This window comes from Dysidea avara, chromosome 10, assembly GCF_963678975.1.
Source record: "Dysidea avara chromosome 10, odDysAvar1.4, whole genome shotgun sequence".
Taxonomy (NCBI): domain Eukaryota; kingdom Metazoa; phylum Porifera; class Demospongiae; order Dictyoceratida; family Dysideidae; genus Dysidea; species Dysidea avara.
The window spans coordinates 1,414,443-1,439,392 of NC_089281.1; the positions used below are offsets into that span (position 1 = coordinate 1,414,443).

The window sequence follows — 24,950 nt, forward strand, 5'->3', positions numbered from 1 at the left end:
CCAGGTACAGATGTTTTAGATAGAAGTTAATGTAAGTTTCAAGTTTATGTACCTTGTTTGAAAGAGCTCCTAGGAAAAATTAATAAATAACTTTTCTGTGCTTAGCTTAATCAGTACATTTTCTTTAGAAACAACATTGCTATACAACATTCCAATGTGTTAATATACTTTACTGGAGAAGAGCTTTTAAAAATAGCTTTAAAACATGTCTTTGATAACGAATAAAATGGCCAGGATTCTGAGAGAGTGATAAACAAAATACTCTAATATAACATAGTATAACAACAACAACAACAGCACACACACACACACACACACACACACACACACACACACACACACACACACACACACACACACACACACACACACACACACACACACACACACACACACCCAGGAGGCTGACAGGCCACTGTTGGATTGGGGAACTTCAGTTGACTCATGATGGTTGCTTGATTCTCATGTACCTCTTGTTCTAACTCTACCTGTTAAGGAATCTGATATAACAACTGCTCATATCAATACACAACTGGATTAATTTCAATAATAGAATGTGACTTCAATAATGAGGTGGTCTTGTCATGAAGTACACCTTAGCTGTGTTTGGAATAGTGATGTACCGATAAGATATTTTGCTGATTATCCGATATTGAAATTCACATAATGGTCAATACCTATAAATGATCTGATGTTTGTGTTTACCAAAATTTCATACGTATTTTACAAAATTGTCATTTTAAACATTATTTTTTTGTCTCATTGTTATGAAAACAATAACATCAGGGTCAGTAAAATTAATCGACTAAATATTCTGCTAATATTTACTGATACCAATATTGCTGAAATTTGGCTGATAAACCGATTTCCTATTATTTATCGATTAATCGGTCCAGTGCATCACTGGTTTGGGACCTATTTGACATGTGAAAATATACAGGCTTCATTTATCAGAACTACTTATCTGAACATTTAATGATAGAACTGTTTGGATAATGGAGCAGAACATGTAGGTGTGTGGTACTAAGAATGGCGAGTGTATAGCCTCCGTTTAAGTCTCACAAAAGTTTTCCTTGAAACCTCTCTTAACAAACTCTCCAAATTAAGGATACACCTCCATAATAAGGACAAATATTTTCAGAGCCTGAAATTATGGTCAGGTATCTGCTATTTTCTGATCATTTCTGGCTAATGAACACATTTAGAATTTTTTTGTACAGTACGTCTGACCACATAACAGGATTTGTCAGATCATTTCCAAAACATAATTTCAGGCGCTGTATTCCTCTGAAAGAGAAAACTCGATGATTTCTTGGACACAAAATGTACTGAGATGTCCATTGTGTACAGGTATAATATTGATGAGTGTTAACCTGCTTTTCTATCAGTTGTACAAACCCTGTATGTTGTTCCCCTCATCCAGTATGTCATCCAAACTAGGAATGGAATAGTCGCTAGGGGATGAACCATTAGTGACTGGCATTAAGCAACAACATAACATACCACACATACAATACAAAGAAACTGTTGTTCATATCTAACACTCACTAAGTTCCACTGTGCACTACTCGTGTTTTGAGTCAATGCAGGCAAATGTTCAGAACTAGTATCCTGCAAGAGATTGTACAGAGAATCAAACCTGGAACCTTAACATTAGCAGATCAGTGCTCTAATCACTTGGCTATACTACCTCACACTACACTACACAACACTTGCACATGACAGTTGGTTCATCTTCCATCCCTTCAGGCCACATCTTATGCTCCACAGAAGACTTCATTGTGATGTCTGGTTGTGGGAGAGGGCTGTCGACACTGGCTAAGTTTTGAGGATTGGGTTGCATTAAATAGAACGACATTGTCATCCTTACCATATACGTACTGCACCATTCAATGATAATAATTATGTATCTATCACACCAATTTAATACTTATGAAACCTCATTTAAATGATATCAGGATCATCTCAATGGCTACATACTTCTTTTAAATTCAGAAAGAGGAAAACCTCTTTATATTGTAGCAATAATGAGTCAAAACAATCTCGTTGAGAAGTTCTACTTTAACTGACTAATATATGTAATGATATAGACTGACCTTCAACATAGAGAGAGTGCATTAGTTAGGGTTGAAGGGGACATAAGGCAAGAGTGTTTCACCTGCTAAAAGGAGGTCTTGGTAACACATCCCCCTCCTCCAACAAAGAATTATTTTTTGGAACATACCCAAATTGGATCAACAGTTTTATCGAGTACTAAAGGCTATGGTCTGCTCATGTTCTTATGGCAAAACCAGTAACATCATAAGTGTGGTTTTATACTGGAACAATCATGTTTTCATGTTAAAAACATGTTCACTTCACACAACATGTCCTACACCAAATGTATGGGAAACTGTACTTTATTTTATTAAAGCTTTACAGCACAAGTGCTGAAGGCCTGTAGGACACCTGGTCCTACAGCCTGTTTAAAGTTATTACAGAAAGTGTGTTTGAAAAGGTGGTTAAAGGCCTCATAATTCAATTGTCCTCTCACTGCATCAAAAAGTTTTTTCGATAAACAGTTACAGCACTATGGGCTTCACAGTACTACTAAAAATAATATTAATTTTTGGCAGGTGGTTCACGTTAAGATATACTTCACGGATTATGCTTATTGCCAGGATATAATATAGGAGGAGCAAAATGCCACCCTCCCCTCACCAAAAAATAAACTATTTGGAGGTAAAGATATATGGACCACAATGGGTTGGGACCAAGCCATATAAGGAAATGGTTTGGGGATTATCCATGCAAAAAGGTTTCAACATATGCACACTTCATTATTGCAGGGATTAAATCATGTCTGTTTACAATAACATTAGAATAATTCTCAAGTGATTTCAAAATGTTAAACAACAATTCTATACACATAAAATCCCCTTCCTTTCTTTACACACCATAGTCAAAATAACAGCCAGCACCTAGACTAGTGTTATTTCACTATTTCCTTATACACAAGACTGGGTAAATGGATTTTATAGTACAGCCCTTTATTGACTTGTTAAAAACTTTTGTTATCATAAACATTATGAACACCTTGCTAAATATTATTACATGTAACAGAATACACAGGGTATGTTTTTGAAATGATCTGACAAATCCTGTTATGTGGTCAGACATACTCAATAGTACTGTACAAACAACTTTCAAAAAGTGTTCAGACATTAGCCAGAAATGGTTGGAAAATGGCAGATATCTGACCATAATTTCAGGCTCTGTAACATAGGGTAAGTAAAAAATTATATACAAGGAAGTCAATTTCTAACTAGTAAAAAAGCTTTTGCCATTGATAAAGTGTTTATATAGTGAATGAATGACATCAACATTTATTGTACTATCACTGGTCCCCCAGTATAGCACACATATACCATAAACTATTTCACCTATAGCCATAATACCTGCACTACTGATTTCATGCAATAATATTCGTTAAAATTCTTTACCACATGGATGAATTGCAACATGTGAAACAGGTTAGCTATATATGAGGAACATTCTACCGGTACAACAGACTAGACAGAAGATCTTACACAAGACACATCACACCAAATAAAACTATAAACTATCAGAAATTATACATAGCAGTATCAATCAGGCACAAAATATATTATAGGTGTGTGAGTGTAACATGTTTATGTGTATGGTGTAGGGATGGGCAATTATTCAATTATCGTGATAATCGTGATTATTTTATTGGAAATAATCGACATCGTGTACTTTTCATAGACTAGTGATAATCGAAATTATTATCGGCAATAATCTTGGTAATCAGAGAAATATTTGTAAATTTTCAATGTAATTTAACCATTCAATCAACAGTCCATGATGCGTTTAGTGTTTTTTCATCACAAGAATTGAGTTGACAATAATCGTGATATTTGTTCATGGCAATAATCGTATAGCAAAATATCAATATCGCCCATCACTAGTATGGTGTGTGAATATTTGTACACAATAAAACAATAACATTATTGTGATGGAGACATTTCTTATTACACATCACTGGACCAGTTCTTAGACAGTATACCTATAACTTTAATAGATTATTATTATTTATACATTTTACTACCTAGTTAGCAGTTGTCATGCATAACTTAAGTAATCAAAAGAGTCCTGAACATGTTTTTGGAATAACTATTAGTGATATCCTACAAGGAATTTTCAGGCAGTGAGTTCTCAACAAATGTTTAAAAGTTAATCATGACATGATTGCATCATTTAGCTATTACTATGGTATCATCACTGGCAGTACTGTTAAAAATTTCATAACATCTGGATTACATAGCTGATTTGATTTCACTGGTTACCATTGGCAGAATATTGTAACCTTTGTAGCTAGCTACCAACAGTTCATAATATTTGTATGGGGGATCTTACCACTATAATAATGATAACTCTATTAACAGAAATACCAGTAGCAATTAGGTTGGGGACTTCTATGTTAACATTTTATTATTTATTTGTTTGGCTTAAAAGTTTGAGTGTAAACTTTCCCTACATGAACACTTAACAAAATATTTTAAATCACCATACATGATATACATTCCAGTATCACTTGCTGAATTACTCACTGAAGTATTTGAAACCAACTGAATCAGTTTATCACTCAAAGAAGTACGCTATTGTAGTGGCAAAGCTCTCTTTGTAGCAAAACCACTTCTAAACTGGTACCTATTTAAATGTCTTCATACGTGATATGTAAGCACCTTTACTTTTTCAAAAACCTAAATAACACACACCATGCCTGTATATGTGACTAGATTTTGGAAAAACGATCCAAATCGCACATTAGAAGTTCCGAGATAAACGGTTTTAAAGAATTGAAGCCAGCATAACTCTCCAAGGATAGCAAGCACGCGTATGAAATTTACACAAAAGATGCATCAATCTGTTACCTTTCAAGCCACTTCCAGTACTTGTAGCTGCTTGTACAGTTTCCCGCCAAATAAGATAGAAAAGTTTATTTTCGTATGTAATGAATGGCACCTCACTGGCAGTTACAGAACAACATTTGTATCTTGGAGTAAAGTTACATCACAGACTTTCATGGAAGCCACATATAGATTACATCTGCAATAAGGCAAACAGAGCTGTTGGTTTTTTGCGACGAAATCTACAGCATTGTCCTAGCCATCTACGTGAGCTAGCATATAAACAATTTGTCTTGCCTATTTTAGAGTATTGTTCCCCAATATGGGATCCATATCACCAAACCAACATAAATCAAGTAGAGATGGTCCAACATAGAGCTACTCGTTTTGTCACAGGTCAACCATGGAGACGAAATAATAGAGACAGCATCACTAACATCCTTGAAAACTTGCAATGGCCTACACTACAAGAACGTCGCAAATCAGCTAGACTAGTTTTACTATATAAAGTACAACATGATTTATTAATTATACCGAACTGTTATCACCCATTTAAATCTACTGTATTACGGACCCGACACTCACACAACTTTAAACTAGTACCTTACCAATCAAGAATTGATGTATATAAATATTCCTTCCTCCCAAGAACTGTACCAGAATGGAATAGATTAGATGCTGAGATTATTGAGACTGACTGTGTTGAAGAATTTAAGCAAAAATTAGCCCCTTTTATGTATATGGTTAAGTAACTTATCGTAAATGTATATATTTTTATAGTTTATTACTGTAATTGTACATATGTATATAATTAAGTAACTTGTCGTAATTGTATATATTTTTATAGTTTATTACTGTAATTGTACATATGTATATAATTAAGTAACTTATCGTAATTGTATATATTTTTATAGTTTATTACTGTAATTGTACATATGTATATAATTAAGTAACTTGTCGTAATTGTACATACTTATATAGTTAAGTAACTAATTGAAATTGTACACATGTAATTGCACATCAGCATTATACCCCTGGAGGGTCCTGCTGATTAACAATAAATAAATAAATAAATAATAAATAACTCTGAGCAGTTGGACGAGCGAAGTAGTATCACGAGTGCTCACAAAGGGGTGGAGGCTGGGGGGTGGCGGGGAGGGCAAAAGTTAGACCTCAAAATGGAGGCAATGGAGGCAGACCACGATTGGAGTCCAGACACGAGATTACAGGGCTGTGCTGGCTCCTTAGTGGCTGATATGTAGCAAAATCAGCAGAGAACACGTCTGGCCAACATTATAAGGCTGTCCACCAGTAAACCACTGACTCTTGCCAAGCCAGGTCCTTCACAAGGCCTGAAACCGCCATTTGAGCACTCCACACCACCCAGAAAAGACGTGTGTAAAAACCAGCCTCGTGTAGTTTGAGTAGTGCTGAGGGTCAAAACTTGTAGTACGATAGTGTAGCTATCCACTGGTGGTGTTAGTTTGATTTTGCCTGATGTGCGATTTGGATCGGTTCTGTAAAATCTGGTCACATATATAACTTCTCTTTTGAAAGTCCTGATCCACCACTGCACACTTAATGTAACACTACTGGCCAAACTCAAAGACACACTTCTAGGTTACGAAATATCGATATCCCGTTAGTTAACTGTAAGGCTCCAGACAAAGGTGAGACAATAACAGGAACAATGACATGGCAGGAGACAGAGAAGTTATTACAAAACTAATATCATCACTTTGTTGAAATCAATCTGGAGCCTTACAACAATTTGAAATATGGCTCAGGTAGAATAGTGTATTATATGCCAGCGGACAGGAAAGAAACTAGACATGTAAGTGGTGACTAACATGTCAAAATATATTATCTAAATTTCTAGAAATTTACTTAAGCAGAAAAGAATTTGCTGAATATTTCTTTTCCATCAAAGATTACTGGTATACCTACAGTTTCTTACCATGCAAGAGAATATGAAATGTTTCAGCAGTGCAGAATAATTATGACTAAGGCAGATTTACACATTCTCAAATTTACCAAGAGAAAATGATACCAGTCTATTGCCTAACAGCAAATTTGATAGGTCATTAAATGTGACTATACAGCTTCCATTGCGGCTAGTTATAATCACACCTGGCCTAACCACAATCTGTAAATTTGCAGAAAAACCTTACTAAGTTCGAACCGACAATTTGCCCAGATTTATAAGGTTAAAAGCAACAGTACAAAAAGTACCACCACTTGTATTACAAGGTCCACCTAACATCTAGTTAATATTTAAATTCTTGTCACATTTGTACTCCAAATAAAGAGGAGCCAGTTAGTGGGTTACGAATGATTTGGTTTCTTACTAAACAGTATGGAAGTTGAAATAGTCAAAACTCTTTATGGGAAGCACTAAACCCTTATTATTGCTAGCCACTACAGCAGCAGCAGCCATGCATATCAATTATAGTACATGTCCTTTGTGACCTCATAAATAAGACCACCTCATTGTTGATGCCATGTTTCATACAGGTAGCTATACTAATGAGGTAACGGAAGTGTAGTTTGTTGTATTTGATAACCATACAAAATTGTGGCAACGACAGTAGATGGTGAGAAAACACCTGCAAAATTGGCTTAAAATCACAAACATCTTAGGATAAGGTTCTGCTAAACCAATGAAACAAACTATATACATGTTCTGAGAAATGTCCATTACATGATATGAGTCCATTGTTGACCATTATATTGAAGGAAGGGTCAGTTAGAACAGTCAGGGATTAATTTATTGCAAACACAAGGTCAATAATAGACAAAGGGACAATCGTACTAATGTGGGACTCATAATAACACTTGCCATGAGTAATAATGTGCTATGAGACAGGGGAATTATGTTGACTGGTAGAAATTGTTATGAGCAAGGCCTTGATATAGTCACAGATCTTATGATGGTCACTTCAGTATATTGATGATGGCTACGTATGTCAAAGAGATCATGAATGGCTTAAAATGACCAATGAGTGATCTTATTATAGAGGCCACTATGACGGGAAATTGGAAACAGTGAAAATGGAAAATGATGACCTTAAGAGCCAGCCTTTTAGCTGACCTAGCTGTTTTGAAGCTGACCTAGCTGTTTTGATAAAGTCATGAAATGAACTTAGCTATTATTACAATGTAAAAAGGTGGCCTTTGTTAAGAGGGTGGTCTTTATAAAGGTGACCATGAAGTAGTCTAATTAATAGGGTCATTAAGTATGCCTTAACCATCTAATTACAAGTACAGCGGTGGTCTTTGTAAGAAAGTGGTTACAACTTAAGGAAGGCTTTTACTCTAGGATATGACACATATAATGATTGACCGTTTACGTTTTCCATTTACATTTTCCATTTCCACTGTTTCCAATTGCCCCCACATGAAGTGTATATGTATGATAGTATAAACACAGCTACACATGATAAAGGCAACTGAACCACCTACCACATAAAGTGCATGCATTAACAGTACAAATAAATAGATAAGTGACTTGTTGGCTTTATCATAGCACTTAAGCACTGCTAAAATATGTTACAAAAATTTGCAGTTTGATGGGTTGTAGTACATTACCCAAACTTTATTTAAAAGCAGTAGAGGAGGTTGGTCACGTATATTTATACTATGTGGAAAACAAAGAGTAACGTGTTTTACAGATTAGTTAGTGTTGTTGGTCTGATAAACTACTGTTTGGTGGGCTGGTGAATGAAACAGTTGACTATTTGTGTAGTTGTCGTTGATTTCACTCATCTGAAATGGAAACATTAGCTTACAAATCAAAAGAAGTTGGTCACTCGTAATAATTCATCTTGTGAGCTAATTCAACAATGTCGTGTCATTTATCAATGCCAAGTGTTTTAAAAGACAGATTGTATATCAATGTTAAATGTGTTCCAGGGCCCTTATAAACCTTCTTAGCTAGTGCAACATATTGTTTTCCCAGCTAAAGAAGCCTAACACCACCAAGTTTTGTTGCGTACTCGCATGTCATAAGTATAAGATCACTTGAAGCAGCTACTGTATAGCCTAAATATTTCAAGGAGGAAAATTTTTGCTGATTCGTGGTTTTGGGTGTTATCAGCGAAAACTTTTTAGGCCTCCATTTAGCCTAATACATTTTGCAAATCAGCGAAATTTTTATTTTTAGCAACATTGCTCAATATCAAAAAATTTATCCCTCAAAATATTTAGACTATATGGTATCTTTTACTTTCGTACGCAATAAGTGCCTCTAAAAATAATCGTTTTGTCTTTTAAAGCTATTACAGCAGCTGTTAAAGGTTTCAGCTGCATTTCTAATGGCCTAAATGTTGATGATTTAACAGGAGAACATTGCTGGAGAGTCCACCATTAAGAGTGGAACCCTCGCTTTTAGAAGTCTGGATCCCGAGGTGGATCCGCCCCTCAAAGGCATTATTAGCTAACTACCTCGCAAAAAAAAGCTAAATTTGTAAGATTATAAAACGACTACCCAGCATTATTTGCTAAAGACAACTCCTTGGGTACTACACTCGTTCATCCTTGTCTTACGCACACATACTCACACTTCCATAAAATCACATGTTTGGGTTGTGATTAGCGTCACAACTATTAATTATCCTTCGAGAAGAACAAAGAGGCGAAAGCTAACAGTATGGTGCAGTAAACAGAACATAATCGGAACAACAGATTTGTGAATCTGCCGTCATTACCTTGGCTGTCTGAAATTTCTGAGCCATACACCTAGCACATCTGGGTCTTACAGCAGGCAAGCAGACGAAATCCAGGTGAATTTCAAAATTTTATAAACTAACTGTACATCGAAACATTTAACTTTTCGCTTCATTTAACCAAGGTAGACATCATCATTGATTACTCCACTAGAATTTATGAGTAATGATCTCAGCTATATATTACTCATTTTGATGAGATGATATAACACCAACAATTAGTGATCTATATAATATCAGAAACCAAGTGCTGTTTATTGATTGGTTAATTAGTTGGTTAGCAATGAAGATCCCCAAAATCATGTTGGTCCCATTTTAGTTATAGAAATATTTTATTTTATTCGTTGTTGCACTCTTTGTTTGGACTTTTGAACAACAATTTTCAGCATGCAAACAATAAACAATTTTCTATTCTATATAGAATGAATTATTTTCCATGAAATGTTCCAACCATTTAATCTTGTAAGAACCTGAAACAACAATTAAGAGTATAACTATTTACTCTGTCATATCCTAAGCACTCTAGGAACAAGAAAGAGAACACTATTGTAAAATGATGTCTGTTATTAACCAAAGGGAGAGCCACATTTATTTTGGAGTAGTGAATTACTTGTCTCAAATGTGCAGTCATAACATCTTCATTCCTGATACAGCTAGATAAAGCAACCAAATTCTACAGCTGCTGTTAACTGGAATTGCATGTTCAATATCAACTTAGGTAGATACCTCACAGGGAATTATATGAACTGCACAATTTTTATGGACAGTCCAGTATACAGGATATTGGTAGTTAGTTATCATTACTATAATGATATCACCAATTTGATGAATTAGTGAGCCTTTAAACAATTTGAAATATATCTCAGGTGTAGTTAAGGGTATTATATAACATTAGCAGCATACTAATTTTAGTAACAGATTTAATTTATTAAAGTGTATGTACTATAAAGTTTAGTGTACTTATTGATCAATAATTTAATACTCTCTAGTTAATGTATCAAATTATAAACAATACATAACGCTATAGAACAGTAGAATCGCACATGATATGGATTAGTAGTTCATCAAATGGCGGAAGACATACACTTACTGTGAGTGGACAGAGCTGGGAACTGTAAGGTAACAATGATGTTTATAGTCACTGGCATTGTTGCATAGGTGATTATTATAGTAGGAGCATACATAACTATTCAGTCAATGTTAAATATGTAGACAGGCTGTGGTTATATTATTGTGGGTAATTATATCAGCAAAGGAAGAGGACATCCCGGCTATGATGTGACTGTCTCTTGGAAACTGGTCTTATCATTTGTTTCCTAACATTTTTCAGTGTTTTCTGACTCATCATGATTGGAATATGTGTACTAGGTATTTTACAAGGCATTATTTCACTGTGCAGGTACATAGATACTTTTGGTAAGGTTGTATGTATCAAACAAGCTCTATTCACATGGAAGGGCAGGTGTAATTTAATGAAAAAGAAGAAGACGTTGAAGTGCATTATGCAAAAATGTGGGCAACTATATAGACTTAACAACATGAAAGATTTACTTGAATAGTTTTTAATCAACTCCACAGAGTTGCCAATAAATGGGCTATTTCCAAATTGGCTAAAGCTCCATCACGGCCTACCATAGAAGCAGCCCATAGAAGCAGCCCATAAAAGCAGCCCATAAAAGAAGACAACTTCTTAACAATCCAAGACTAATTCTGGGGACAGTTTTCTCCCCTACTTGGGAATCACCAACAACTATGATTACTGCAAACATCCTCTCCCACTGCCTGACCTGGGGTTGGGTGAGGTATAGCATTATATACACATTAGCCCAAAAATAAAAAGCAGTGTTGATGTAATTACAATAGGTACATGAGGAAAAATGTTCTATACTTAAAATAGTGCAGAAAGGTACTGCCACAGTGTTTATCAAAAAATCGATGTGGTACGTGATTATTCAAACTTGACCTCTATTCAATGCTTGAAATATAATGCTTAAGTCCTTATTTTCAAAATCAATTGTGGCACCACTCAAGTGCTGAAGGTATGGCATTTAACCAAAGAAATGTGGGATATGAAGAATTCACATGTAGCAGACTATTCTGTGCAACAATTTTATTCCAGGAAATGTACCTTATTATTGACTTGATGGTAGTAAACACAATTTCCTGTATAACTTCCTGTATGAAGTTGTGAACTACATTCCTCCTTATAGTTAAATAACAGCCTGTGGATATGTTTATTTTGAAGGACTGTCATATAGTTACTAGAGAATACACCTCTGAACAAAAGAGCATAATGTCTGAGGATCATCCTAGAATTCTAATGCCATAAAGTCACAGACAAATATTGTAGCAGCTGACACTTAGCTAACTTTGGGGGTAAACCATTCTTTATTGTGGTACAATCAGCAATAGAGCATAGAGTTGATAGGGCAAATGGAGACCAAGCTCCAAAAGGCTCACAACCTAGAGGAAACAAATCCCCTCCTTGACTGTTCACATTGTAACGACTGCCTTTAACCTCCTCACTGGTGGCAGCAGCCACCCCAGCTTGAAAAGCAGCAGAGGCAATAACAGTAACATCTGACAGAAAGGTCAAAATAAGCAGGATGACTGAGATGGATATCCAGATGGTAAATGTCCCATGGACTAGAACAGTTGGAAGATGCACTACCTTGCTCCCGGAGTACACCAGGAGTGATCTTGAAGTAAGGGATTGTGTACTACAGAAACCAGTACATTATGACGCTGGATACATGGGGGGCTTTAGGAGCAACCTACGTAGGAGATAGTCATTAGATTGATCAATAACAGATAGGCAAATACACAAGGGTGACAAAAGAAACAAAGGAATTCCAAGCCACAAATCATGAACTAGGTGACAACTTTGGTTACATCAAAAAGAAATTCAATGGTACCTTCTGTCCAGCAGGGGAATGAATATACAGTAAGACAAATTTTTCTAAACCTGATCATATATGATAAGTGTACATGGGGGTACGTCTTAGGGAAAAGTTGCAGTATAGATTGGCACTGTTTCGTAGTTTTAGCATTTTTTGTTTCAGCATCCATTTTCATTTTTTGTTTCAGCATCCATTTTCAAACCTTAAATTGCAAAAGCCTGCAGATTCTGGGCGGTGCACCACAGACCCTTTGAAATGCTACTTGATACTACAGCCATACAACAGCATCCATGCTGCTCCCACCCTGTATGTCATCACTATAATATCACTTTGGATAGGTGGTAAAGTAAGTTTTATAAGCAAGAGTTCTCGTAGTTAAGTTAGTATATAGCTATTTGTTATAGATTAGTTTAATTTTTGTTCTTGCAGTTATCGTGTTGTTACATATCACCCTACATAACACATTCTCAAGTAACTTTGATCAACCTGTACAAGGTCACTCCCAAGAAAATTCATTGTTTCCCATTTCCTACCCACATGCAGATTCTTTTCTCACATGGTCATTCATTATTGCTGTCAACTGAACATTTTATTCATTATTCATCCTGTGATTGCATAGCAGTAACTAGTTTAGCATTCAGAAAGCCGATTTAGCTAGCTTTTCACTGTTCAGGTTATTAGTTTAAATATTTCTACTGTATTTTTACCTGTAATGCTGTAAGTTAGTTATGAATTTCAAAAATTAGTGGAAATATCTATAATGAATAATGGATGATGAACCACCCACCCGCATGTATTTTTGAGGTCAATGAAATGGGAAACAAGGAATTTTCTTGGAGTGGCCTAACGTTGATCAGTATATACATAAGTTATGGACACATGGTGTGAGCTCTTGATGGAGCTTTCATATATGTAATCTGACCTATACCTCACAATAATTTAAACACTGGCTAGACTGGTTATATCAGTTCTATGTACAATGGCCCTACTGTTTGCGTCACGGTGAAGCTGAAAAGCCAGATAAATCACATGGCTAACTAGCTGCTGACGAAGTTAAAGTATATCTTACAGGGACGTAGGAAGCATGGGTGCTTGGGCACCCATAAATATTTCCAGTGGCGTAACTAATGGGTGTCAGCATATTACTGAAAAGATCGAAATACTCTAATAGAGCAGTCAATGACTCTAATGAAGTAGTTACACTCGCGACCTTTTTTGTTGTTGTTGTTTTGTTTTGGTCTTCAGTTTTACCACTGGGCACCATATCTTCCTACGCCCCTGTCTTAGATACTCTGTATCAGAATTAATTAACTCTACACTATGGTGCAGAATCTCAGGGACTTACCCGCTGTGTAACGTGGGCGTTTAGTTATGGCAGCACACTCCACTCATAAATGTACTCCACTGGCCCAACTTGCCGCAAGTTCCGTGTCACGGTACTAACTGTTGACAAGCCGCAAGTAGTCGAAATATGGAGTACATGACGAAGTATGATAGTAAAGTATACGAACAAATATTACTTACATCATCGCGTTTGTCTGGTGTGGACACAATTAACATATAGTTGTCGTCTGGTGGACCGGCGTCACATGTGTCAGGTGAGTAAGACTTAGTCTCGTGCCCAGACCACTTTTTTTCTTTTTGTGTGGGGGCGGAAAAAAAAAGTTTTTTTTTTCTCCGCCCCCACACAAAAAGAAAAAAAGCAGTCTGGGCACGAGACAAAGTAAGACTTGCTGTACACTTATTGCTATCTCAGTAATTTTCCGTAAACTCAAAACTGGCGGGTCTTGGATCTTGTGTGTGTTATTGTTATTAAAGCTTTACAGTGACCAGAACTGAAGGTGTGTGTGTTACCTGTTGATAGTGAAACTAATGTGACCAGGTGGGGCAGGGAATTCCTGCCATGTTGGCCTTCACAAGCCAGTAATGTGGAATTACATCACACATACACTCCAATGGCACTTTTACAGAAGGAGTCAGACCAGATCAATGATCCAGTAAAAGCCACCATACCCACTGTCCTGGAGCTTTCCTCACCTGGTTTGTAAATGAGTAGGTTGGTGGCCCAGTTCATGGGGGTTGGACAGAATGTTGGACAGCCATTTAGGTAATTAGGAACATTCAGAAGAAGTAAATTAGTAAAAAGTGCGTGTGTGTGTATGCAGGCATGTGTGTGTTTTTGATTGCCAAACTGGTGCTCTATGGCCACTTGGTTATGGCTACTTGGCTATGCACATGTGTGACACACACACACGCATCGATAAACAAAGGCAGGTGATTTTAAGCTCATCATGTCTTGTAACAGTCAAAAGCTACTTAATAAACAACCCATTTAGGTAGGCTGTTATTTATCCCTTGTATAGGAAGGGAATTTGCACTTATTTAAAATTGCTTGGGAGTGATGCCTTACGCTATCATAAACAGTTAGTTTAAACTCCCTCCCATAGTTATAGTGAAACCGTTGCAGTGAATAATCTGTGATTCTCAATCTACACTTTGTATGGTCATAGTTACTGTGTTATTGTTCAGTACATAAGTGTCCACAATTCGATGTATTTACCCATGGATATGACATCACTAGTGTAAAGTTTCCCAGATAGGCATGTAGATTAAAGAGTTGGTTGTATGTTTAAGAACTATTCACTGCTGAAAACAAAGTGCACAATTGTAAATAGAGCCGATGTCCATACATACATTAGATATCTTAAGGCTTCACTCCTGCAACTATACTGCCCTGTGTCCTATCTTCTATACTGCCCTGTGTCCTGCCCTATCTTCTCAATGATCCAATGGTGCCTCCCTCCCCACTTTCCCTCCATTTCTGAAGAGCTATAGCTACTCTTTTGATAAAAATACTATACACCTTGTCAGACCAAAATCAATCATACTCATGAAAACTGCATATTAGCTACCACTATTAATTGCTAACTCACCTGAAACTAAAATTAAAACAGCTGTCAAAGTGTCATCCAGCACCTTCATACGTACTAAGCCCCTCTAAAAATAATCATCGTGTTGCTGGTGTTAATACTTTATAGCCTTTTACAGCTTTTTAAGACTTCACAACCATCTACAAAAGGCCATAATGTCAAAAAAATCAACCTACTAAGAAGTGATCACTCCTACTTAAAATATAAAGCAACTAACATGAGAATCTGTTCTCTTGAACCACTTACAAATCAGCCTGTTTGTGTCCCTCCCCCTGCCAGCTCCTGGATCAGCCCCTGTGATCCATTACAGACAGAAAGTTAAATTTTCTGTTTTCATGCCATTTACACATATGTATGCTGTCATAGACATTAGCTAACCTTCGCACAGCTCCTCACTGAATAGTAGTAATACAGTATTTAGCTAATTAAGGATATGCTGATGCAGAAAATTCTAAAATCTACTAATACGTATTCCAACTTGTCGAGTGTGTAGCTATCTCTCAAGATTTTGTGTTTAAAAACCTACTGATTTGACACACAGCATGTTCCTGTGTGTATACACTCATGTGCTACTATACCATCCTTCAGTCTCTTATGTCTGGTACATAATTGTAGAGGGTGAACCTCTCCAGTATCTATACAGTGATCTAGTAACTTTAATATGATATCACCAACAATTGCCACTAAACATGTTACCTTAATTTCCTAATATGGAGTACTTGTCAGTCATTACACAGAAGCCATTTGTATACATAGATCACACAACTCTGAAAAAAAATGCATGTATAGACACGCATGTAGCTAATATCCCTTCTCATAGTTGAAGTGTTTGCTAGCTACATATCTTCCTGCATAACTGAGATATTTCAGCTATCTCATGGTCCAACAGATAAACTAGTAGCATAACAATGTACTGATGAACCAGAAATTAAAGTTGGTGATGTAATGTACCTTTTTCATTCCTGTCACAAATTTCTGTTGAGGAATAGTTAAGTTACCATAGGAATAATTATCATATAGTTGTATATGTAGCTACATCTATACGTAATGATATGAATCATCTGTCCTATACTCCATCCAGTGTAATAACATGACCTCAAATCTCTTCAACTACATGTGTATCCTTGTAGTTAAGGAGTGTACATATCACCACTATAGTATGTTAGGATGTTGACCTCTGAAATGTAGCAATTATCACTTTTAGTTCTTTGATCAGGTACTATCCACATCATCAAAGAGTTAGCTACCTTCATGTGTTAGTTTTCTATAATCACAAAACTAATGATCTAACAAAGAATCAGTCAAAGTGGAACATGCTCCATGCAGTGTAGTGTAGCCAATATGTATACGTACATGAATAATGATCATTGCATGAAAAAGTCCTGTACATCTTAGGTACACTATATTTACTATATCATTCTCCATTTCTGATGTCCAGTTATACAGAAACTCTGACTCTTTGTGGATTCCAGATCCTTTGGTATTGTGCTGTACTAGTAGTGAAGCACCGATCTTGATTTCATGGGTAAAAATATGTATGTACAAACTGAATGGGACCATGGACAAGTGTCCTGATTATCAAGGTGCATGTCCTTATTAGTGAGGTGTCCTGATTTTTGGAGGTCTAAAATATGTGTACACTAATACAAATGGGACCATGGAAAAGTGTCCTGATTATCAAGGTGTCCACATTACTGAGGTATAGGGGTCTAAATGCTGCAAACTATGAAGTGTCCACAATTCAAGTCTTTGTAAACACCATTTTAAGCACATGTATAGTGACATAGTATATAAATTCTCACAATTATTGAGCGACTCAGTCACTCATACAATAAAGATGATGTCATTGAATGTGTCATAACACCATAGCACTCATAAGGTTCTATGAATGAATAGATCTGTAACTACATTCTTAATTGATGAAATAAGTACTGATTAAATAATTATTAACAGTGTTTAATAGGAGAAAAAATAATGTTAAAAATATTTAATCAGTTTGTTGACTTACAATATAGGATGCATTGTTTACGTTCACTGGCATTTGGTGAACCCAGATTATTGTAATAGCAATTATAATGGAAGAGCATCAACCTTGATGATGTAGTATATATAATGAATCTTTAAACTTGGTGATGAATCTTCTCTATATGAGGTCACCAATCTTACATAGCAATATTGTTGAGGAGGAGAAATATTTCCTTTTACTCCTCGTCCCTTTTAAGGCTAGCCTGTACATCTATTGGAAGTAATTGATAGTTAGTTACTGTTTACTGTGAATCTTACATGGTAACTTGTACTATTAGCTGATGATGAATCATGACTTAATCATACCATATTTTAGTTGATATGAAGCACCCATACTGGTATAGTGAAACAATAGAAAGTTATAACTGAACTTAACCAATTAGTACATGGAACATACTTGCAATTAACTAAAGTTCACATTTCAATTGTAAACACATGTAGCAAACTTTGTTGTATTGTACAATTTTCCTGAAACTTAGGATGTGTTTAGAAATTGTGTAAGTTGCTTTTGAATTACATAATACAGTGACTATGCTCAGGTAATGTTACCCCTGGGAAAGTTGTACAAGGGAGTCAGGGAGTATATGACTAGGAGGAAGTTGGGCAGCAACTTCTATTGTATTGGATAAAAGTTAGCTACAATGTGTATTCATAAAACATTCCTCCATAAAGAGCACACCGGCTATATTCACACGATCATAGCTAACTATATACTTAGCTATAGCAAAATTAAAAACTGCTGCTGAGTTTTCTCAGTTCATGATGCACAAATATGGTGGTGTAATGTTTGAAAAGCACTGGCCGAGTGGTGACCAGTAGGTACAAGTATAGCACAAAAGAATGGTATATAATAGCATAATATGCAGTTTGTGTTTTTGAGCAGAAATTATACTGAATGTGCATATATACATAACACAACAATATTGCCAAGAAAATGCCATGAAATTTTAATTGGTATGGATAGTCAATTCCATTATTACCTGATGATGTGTAATGCATTATATATATATAAAGGAATACAATGTTGTAATATTTCTCACTAAAAGGAACACTTGGTAAATGGGCTAGTTTTGATATAATTTTGTTGTGCCCGTTCACTGGTCTCTATAGCAACATGTCCATATTAGATTAGTTGAAACACTCATGTCCATTCCCTGTAGATCCCATATGTTGTCATTTAGACTGTGTCATGTACTGACTATACTGTAATTATTGTTGTACATGTGCATTGGTTCCAAATGTATAAGCTTCATTTTCAGGTATTTTCTTGTTACTAGAGTGATACAGGAAGACCACAATAATGTATAACTGCGACATCTAAAGCCATCCCAATTGATGGAATCTCTTAAATATGTGTAGTAGCTGTTATAGTGAAGCATGTGTGGTTTCTGAAAATCCTTTATGTAAGAACATGTAATAACATACATGGCTGTGATACCTTTTGTGATGACAAAATGTCAAATGTCTGACCATAGACTTATAATGTATGACTTGTCACATAGTTTCTGATTTAACATATGATATGTGATCTCTGTAAGCCTTACAGATATTACACATCAGTTTTACTAGATCAGAAACTGTACACATATCAACAGGACTATAGCTATGCCTATAATCAGATACCTACTTGAATTCTATATCTGATAGCTATAGAGCCCTTGGTAATCACACTAGTTTAAATCCTGCACTGCAGCTGGTGGATTGTTAACTTGGAGATAACAACAAACTCCATCCATTAAGTGATGATACTTAGGGTAGTAAACCCCTGATAGTACAGGCTCAGATACCACACACTCCGTTCAGACTCCATGAGGAGGCCTTTGTCACTCCTGTGGTGTGGAGTGCTAGCCATCCTATTGCTATATTATTTTTTCTTCTTTTGCCATTTAATTGAGAAAAATTATTTTAGCCAAATGAGAAATGAGAAATTACAGACAGGGCTAACAGAATTTTACTTAAAGTGATTCCATTTCCAATGTCTGCTCCATGGACATGACGTATGTAAGGTAATCATATTATGTTCAATATACTTGTCATCAAGTTTACCAATGTACACTTATTATGCTAGCTAATTCATTTTTCTCAGTTAGCTGGTCTGCTTCTATATTTAGAATGATGTATGCATTGTATTGTACTATTTATAGAAACACGTATACAGCTATATAATGTATACATTACAGTAAAAACAATACATACACATCTAATACAAAGAACCATTAGCTAAAACTTAATAATGAGAGTTCCATAATGAATGGTTGCTAGTGGTTGCTAGGCAATATACACAGTTGAGAACTAGAAAAAGCTCACATATCTGGTAACTAGCTATCACAGATTAGTTGTTGTGTATTATGTTACCAAGTATGTACCATCAATATCTGGCGTAGGGATTGTATCATCATCATGGTAGTACCCACATTAGGGGAAGTGTAATATTTATCTGATTAACATTTTATAGAGTATTTCACTGGTTGTAGCTTCATACCAAAACTGTTAGATGATGTGGTATATTTGATAACTTTACAAGGAACTGTAGTTTCTGTGAAGTTGATGGTGGTTTATGGAAGAGAGAAATGTGTAGACAATTACAGAGTAATTATTAAGCTATGCTGGTGGTGGTATGATATTGACTAAAGTGCATCCAATTCTTACAAAAGATGAAATAAAATTATACAGTACTCATGTTAACTGAACTATGTGTGTGCATGTGTGCACGCGCGTGTGTGTGTATGATTACGTACGTATGTGTAGAATGAAAGTGGGGAAGCAAATTCCAATTCCAATTGTCCATGTTTCACATAGCAGATGAAGTTTGGGTAGCTAGACTCAAGTGCCCATAATTATACCTTCTCAGTAACAGCAATGTAGTCAAGAGTACAGACTCTTTAACATTGTAGAGTCAACCAACCACTGTGAACCACAAGACTGTGCTGTGATTCAATGCGGCTGCAGTGTTTATTCTAGGGCCCCCCTAAAATCTCAGACTCATCCCCTAAAATTGTGAGTGATTACTACACTATACTTGAGCACAAAACTTATCAAAAATGCTCTCAGATTCAATCTCAGAGTGTTAAATAAGTAAACATTTCACAGCCAGGTTTAAAATTGCAAGTAAAACCTTAAAGATACTCTTAATTACAGTATCAAACCATTATTTTTTTTAAATCTCATCCTATATACAGTACACGACTCACAAAAATTCCTACATAAAGTGATGACTATTCAATATCTGAGAGTCAAAGTTTATATTCAGTGCTTCTTAGTAAATAGTATGCTTAACTCATCCTTAAATTCAACCCAGAGAGTGTATTTTAATTTTGCAAAAATTCTAGCCAGTTTACTTTCAAAATGGCATGTACAGCCAGAAAAAATACCTCAGATTTAATCTCAGAAACTAGCCTGATTTAAATTTTATTTTGTTTTACTCAGGCTACATAAGGACCCAATATTCAATTTCAAATAGCCTAAGTTTTAAATTGTTTCTTGGAAGACATCCACTCATGCAATTTGCTAGTGCTTTGTGGTATCAAACAATGATGGTCAATGCGATTCCCCCCCCCCCCCCCCTCCAACTTCCTGATTCTCGAGAAATCCTAGAATAAACACTGGACTGTTGCATAGCTGCCAATGTTCAACGTCTCTTCTGACCAAGGAGGATCACACTTCACCCACCTGTTATGATTATTCATCCATTGATTCATTCTCACCTGATCTCTCTATATTACATTAGAGACAATGTGCATTGTTTATGGTTTTCTGATAAGACTTCTCATACATATCAGTTACTACTTTCTTTGAAGTGTATAATAATAAATAACAGCCAGTTTATTACATTATTACCCTTAAGGATTTTACGAAGACTTGCTGGTTTGCATTTTTTTTAAATTACAGACACATTTATAGAGGCATTGGGGAAGCAGCTACTATCACCGATATCAAATTACCCAACAGAATCACTAGATCACTCTGGACACTAAGGTGATGTTTCTCATTATTATCTTCTCAGCTGTCTGTAATGTTCTTTGGAAATTATATTGAAGTGTTGACTATATAGCTACTTATCCAATTTCTTATAGCTAAATCTGTTTTGTGTTACCAGATGTAATGATAGTTACTAGTATCTTAATATTTACTGTGGGTAAGTGCTAAGAAATGGCAGCTGTAGGGACTGTACCACAGTTAATGATGAAGATGTACTAAACCTATTGCATCATCTTGTTACCATGGTATTGTAAGCCACCTGTCTTTAACATAAATGATGTGCATAATTGGATACATCATATTGGCATGCTTTGAAGTCTCCCTCCTTAAATTTTGAATCGCATCACAACACCACCTAACCTTACAGATCCACTTAGCAGGTCATCTCCAATATCAAACAACATTGATATCACAGTACAGACAGGTCAACAAAGTTACATGCCACAACATGTTTCATGCCAGGTTTCTTCAGTGACTCTCCACAATATTGCAGTCATGTCAACCCAATAACTGAGATAAAACATAATCAGCAGTTTAAGAAACTTAAAGACTGACACAGCATGCTACACATCATAACACATACTGGCTCTGTATACTAACTGCTGACGACACAGCAGACTCGCAGTACACCATAAAGGATACACCAAATATGGAAGAATCACTTGCATGCAAATAAGAGACATAAATGTCTCAGCTAATTAAGTTATGTCAAGTAGAGTATATGGGCTAGTGCAATATTGGGTACATGTCATGATGTCTCCTCCGTTTAATATGTAAGGTTTCTACTGTATATCTAAATGTAGTGATGGACTGTAGTGTACATGTACAGAGTAAATATTGAAACTTTCTCCCTAAAGTCTACAGTACCAACAATATTGTGAAAGGAAAAGTAAAACACTGACTCAGTGTCCATCACAGAATGGTTTTAGTATACTATATCATTGATTTGTTTGCTTGACAAATCCTAAATCTGCAGCTATTGCTGTATACACCAGCAGTGTCTGTGGGCTAGATATCCTATCATGGTCTGGACATATAGTTCATGTGTACACTAATAGATAACAACTGACAGTCACACACCAATACATATACAAATACTTTCTTCGAGTCTGGTAAGTGTGCAACTCACAATGTAGGTATATGTAGTGTGTGTATGTAGGAGGAAACAGGGGAATATATGTATACATACCTAATGTGATCATGAGGGCTCAGTGTGTTCTGCCCTCATGATCACATTAGGTATGTATACATATATTCCCCTGTTTCCTCCTACATACACACACTACATATACCTACATTGTGAGTTGCACACTTGTCATACCAGACTCGAAGAAAGTATTTGTATGCTTGATTGATATATTGGATAACACACTAACATTTGTACGTAATAATTTTGTTACAGCCATAGCTATACAGGTTGCAACTATGTGATCTGATTGAGGACTAATAAAAGAATATTCTTTATCTATGGTGATTACTACTTTCAGGAATTTCCCACACATTGTGATCACTTAACAAGGTACCATATAAGGAATTGCTAATCTTTTAATTATGTTTATTCCTTATAAGGAAAGCATGTATTCATGCAGATACATGGACTGACAACATGTTGGTATTCTGACTCCTACTCATTCAAATGAAATTCAAATTTTAACAGGTATGTAACTATAGTCACATGTTCAGAAGTGATGAACATCAGATTATTATATGATCTATCTCTCTAGTCACAGATGTACAACAATTATCTGCCTCGTCTCAACACATGCCATCGGAATCTTCCCAATGGTTTCAGTTCTTTTATCATAATCATCACATTAACTAAATTCACCTCATATGTGTTGATGTGACATCAGTAGCTAATTCCGGCCAAACAAATTTACTGTAGTAAGCTACCATAATCAGATACATACTGTAGTAAGCTACCATAGTCAGATACATACTGTAGTAAGCTACCATAGTCAGATACATACTGTAGTAAGCTACCATAGTCAGATACATACTGTAGTAAGCTACCATAGTCATATACATATTGTAGTAAGCTACCATAATCAGATACATACTGTAGTAAGCTACCATAGTCAGATACATACTGTAGTAAGCTACCATAGTCAGATACATACTGTAGTAAGCTACCATAGTCAGATACATACTGTAGTAAGCTACCATAGTCAGATACATACTGTAGTAAGCTACCATAGTCAGATACATACTGTAGTAAGCTACCATAGTCAGATACATACTGTAGTAAGCTACCATAGTCAGATACATACTGTAGTAAGCTACCATAGTCAGATACATACTGTAGTAAGCTACCATAGTCAGATACATACTGTAGTAAGCTACCATAGTCAGATACATACTGTAGTAAGCTACCATAGTCATATACATATTGTAGTAAGCTACCATAATCAGATACATACTGTAGTAAGCTACCATAGTCATATACATACTGTAGTAAGCTACCATAGTCAGATACATACTGTAGTAAGCTACCATAGTCAGATACATACTGTAGTAAGCTACCATAGTCAGATACATACTGTAGTAAGCTACCATAGTCATATACATATTGTAGTAAGCTACCATAATCAGATACATACTGTAGTAAGCTACCATAGTCATATACATACTGTAGTAAGCTACCATAGTCAGATACATACTGTAGTAAGCTACCATAGTCAGATACATACTGTAGTAAGCTACCATAGTCAGATACATACTGTAGTAAGCTACCATAGTCAGATACATACTGTAGTAAGCTACCATAATTAGATACATACTGTAGCTATATACATAAAAATCATCTCAAGTTATACAGTAGGGCACATAGTTCTGCAACTGATTACAGGCAGATCTACACAAACTGTTTGTATGTACATATGTGTAATATGTGCATATGCAACTGTGACTACTGCATAACTACATGTACTTGTCTACCATCACTGAGCTATTCAAGTAATCTTCCACAGCAAAAATTTTTGGAATTCGCTATGCATATATTTCATCAACATCTGGTAGCTATTGGTGTTTCCTCTAGTTGATTTTGTCTTCTTTCCTACTATATTCTTATGTCTTTTACAGAAATATTGAAAACTCAGTGGTGGATACAGGGGGGTTGCAATGGTTTAGCTGAAACCCGTCTGAAATAGTGTGCACATCCCTAATTTATTTACAATTCATGTGGGTCAGAGTTATACATGGTGTATTATATTAGGACTTTCAACTGGTAAAACGTCATACTTTCGTCTTTGAAATCACCATTACAGTGTTCGACAGCAGGTAGTTACCTTTTTTTTGTTTTGTTTTGTTTTTTTGGTCTTTGACTTAAAGCTAGGCTGAAGTTGCAGTTCCAGAGTGGAACTCCCCTTTCAAAAAGTCTCGATCCACCCCTGACAGTTATCAAAAATTTCCTCAATCTGAAACCCACTCTGAAAATTTTTAGACCTGCCACTGAAACTATCAGACAACACACATACAAATGAT

General features: G+C 35.8%; 1 protein-coding gene and 1 long non-coding RNA gene across 2 annotated transcripts in view; one reads left to right on the forward strand and one right to left on the reverse strand.

Annotated features, from left to right (window-relative positions):
* Positions 1-14,179, reverse strand: part of LOC136269041 (ral GTPase-activating protein subunit beta-like) — a 30,477-nt gene extending 16,298 nt beyond the window's left edge. The window contains exons 1-2 of the mRNA XM_066064503.1: positions 14,059-14,179; positions 397-488 (exon numbers count right to left, since the gene is read on the reverse strand). Coding sequence (XP_065920575.1) covers positions 397-488; positions 14,059-14,094 — 128 coding nt within the window. The 5' untranslated portion in view covers positions 14,095-14,179. The remainder of the gene's footprint in view (positions 1-396; positions 489-14,058) is intronic.
* Positions 14,180-19,660: 5,481 nt separating this feature from the next.
* LOC136269042 (uncharacterized) lies at positions 19,661-23,392 on the forward strand. Its single transcript, XR_010707202.1, has 4 exons — positions 19,661-21,464; positions 22,870-22,986; positions 23,037-23,124; positions 23,192-23,392. It is a non-coding gene; the product is annotated as an uncharacterized lncRNA (long non-coding RNA).
* The last annotated feature ends 1,558 nt before the right edge of the window (positions 23,393-24,950 follow it).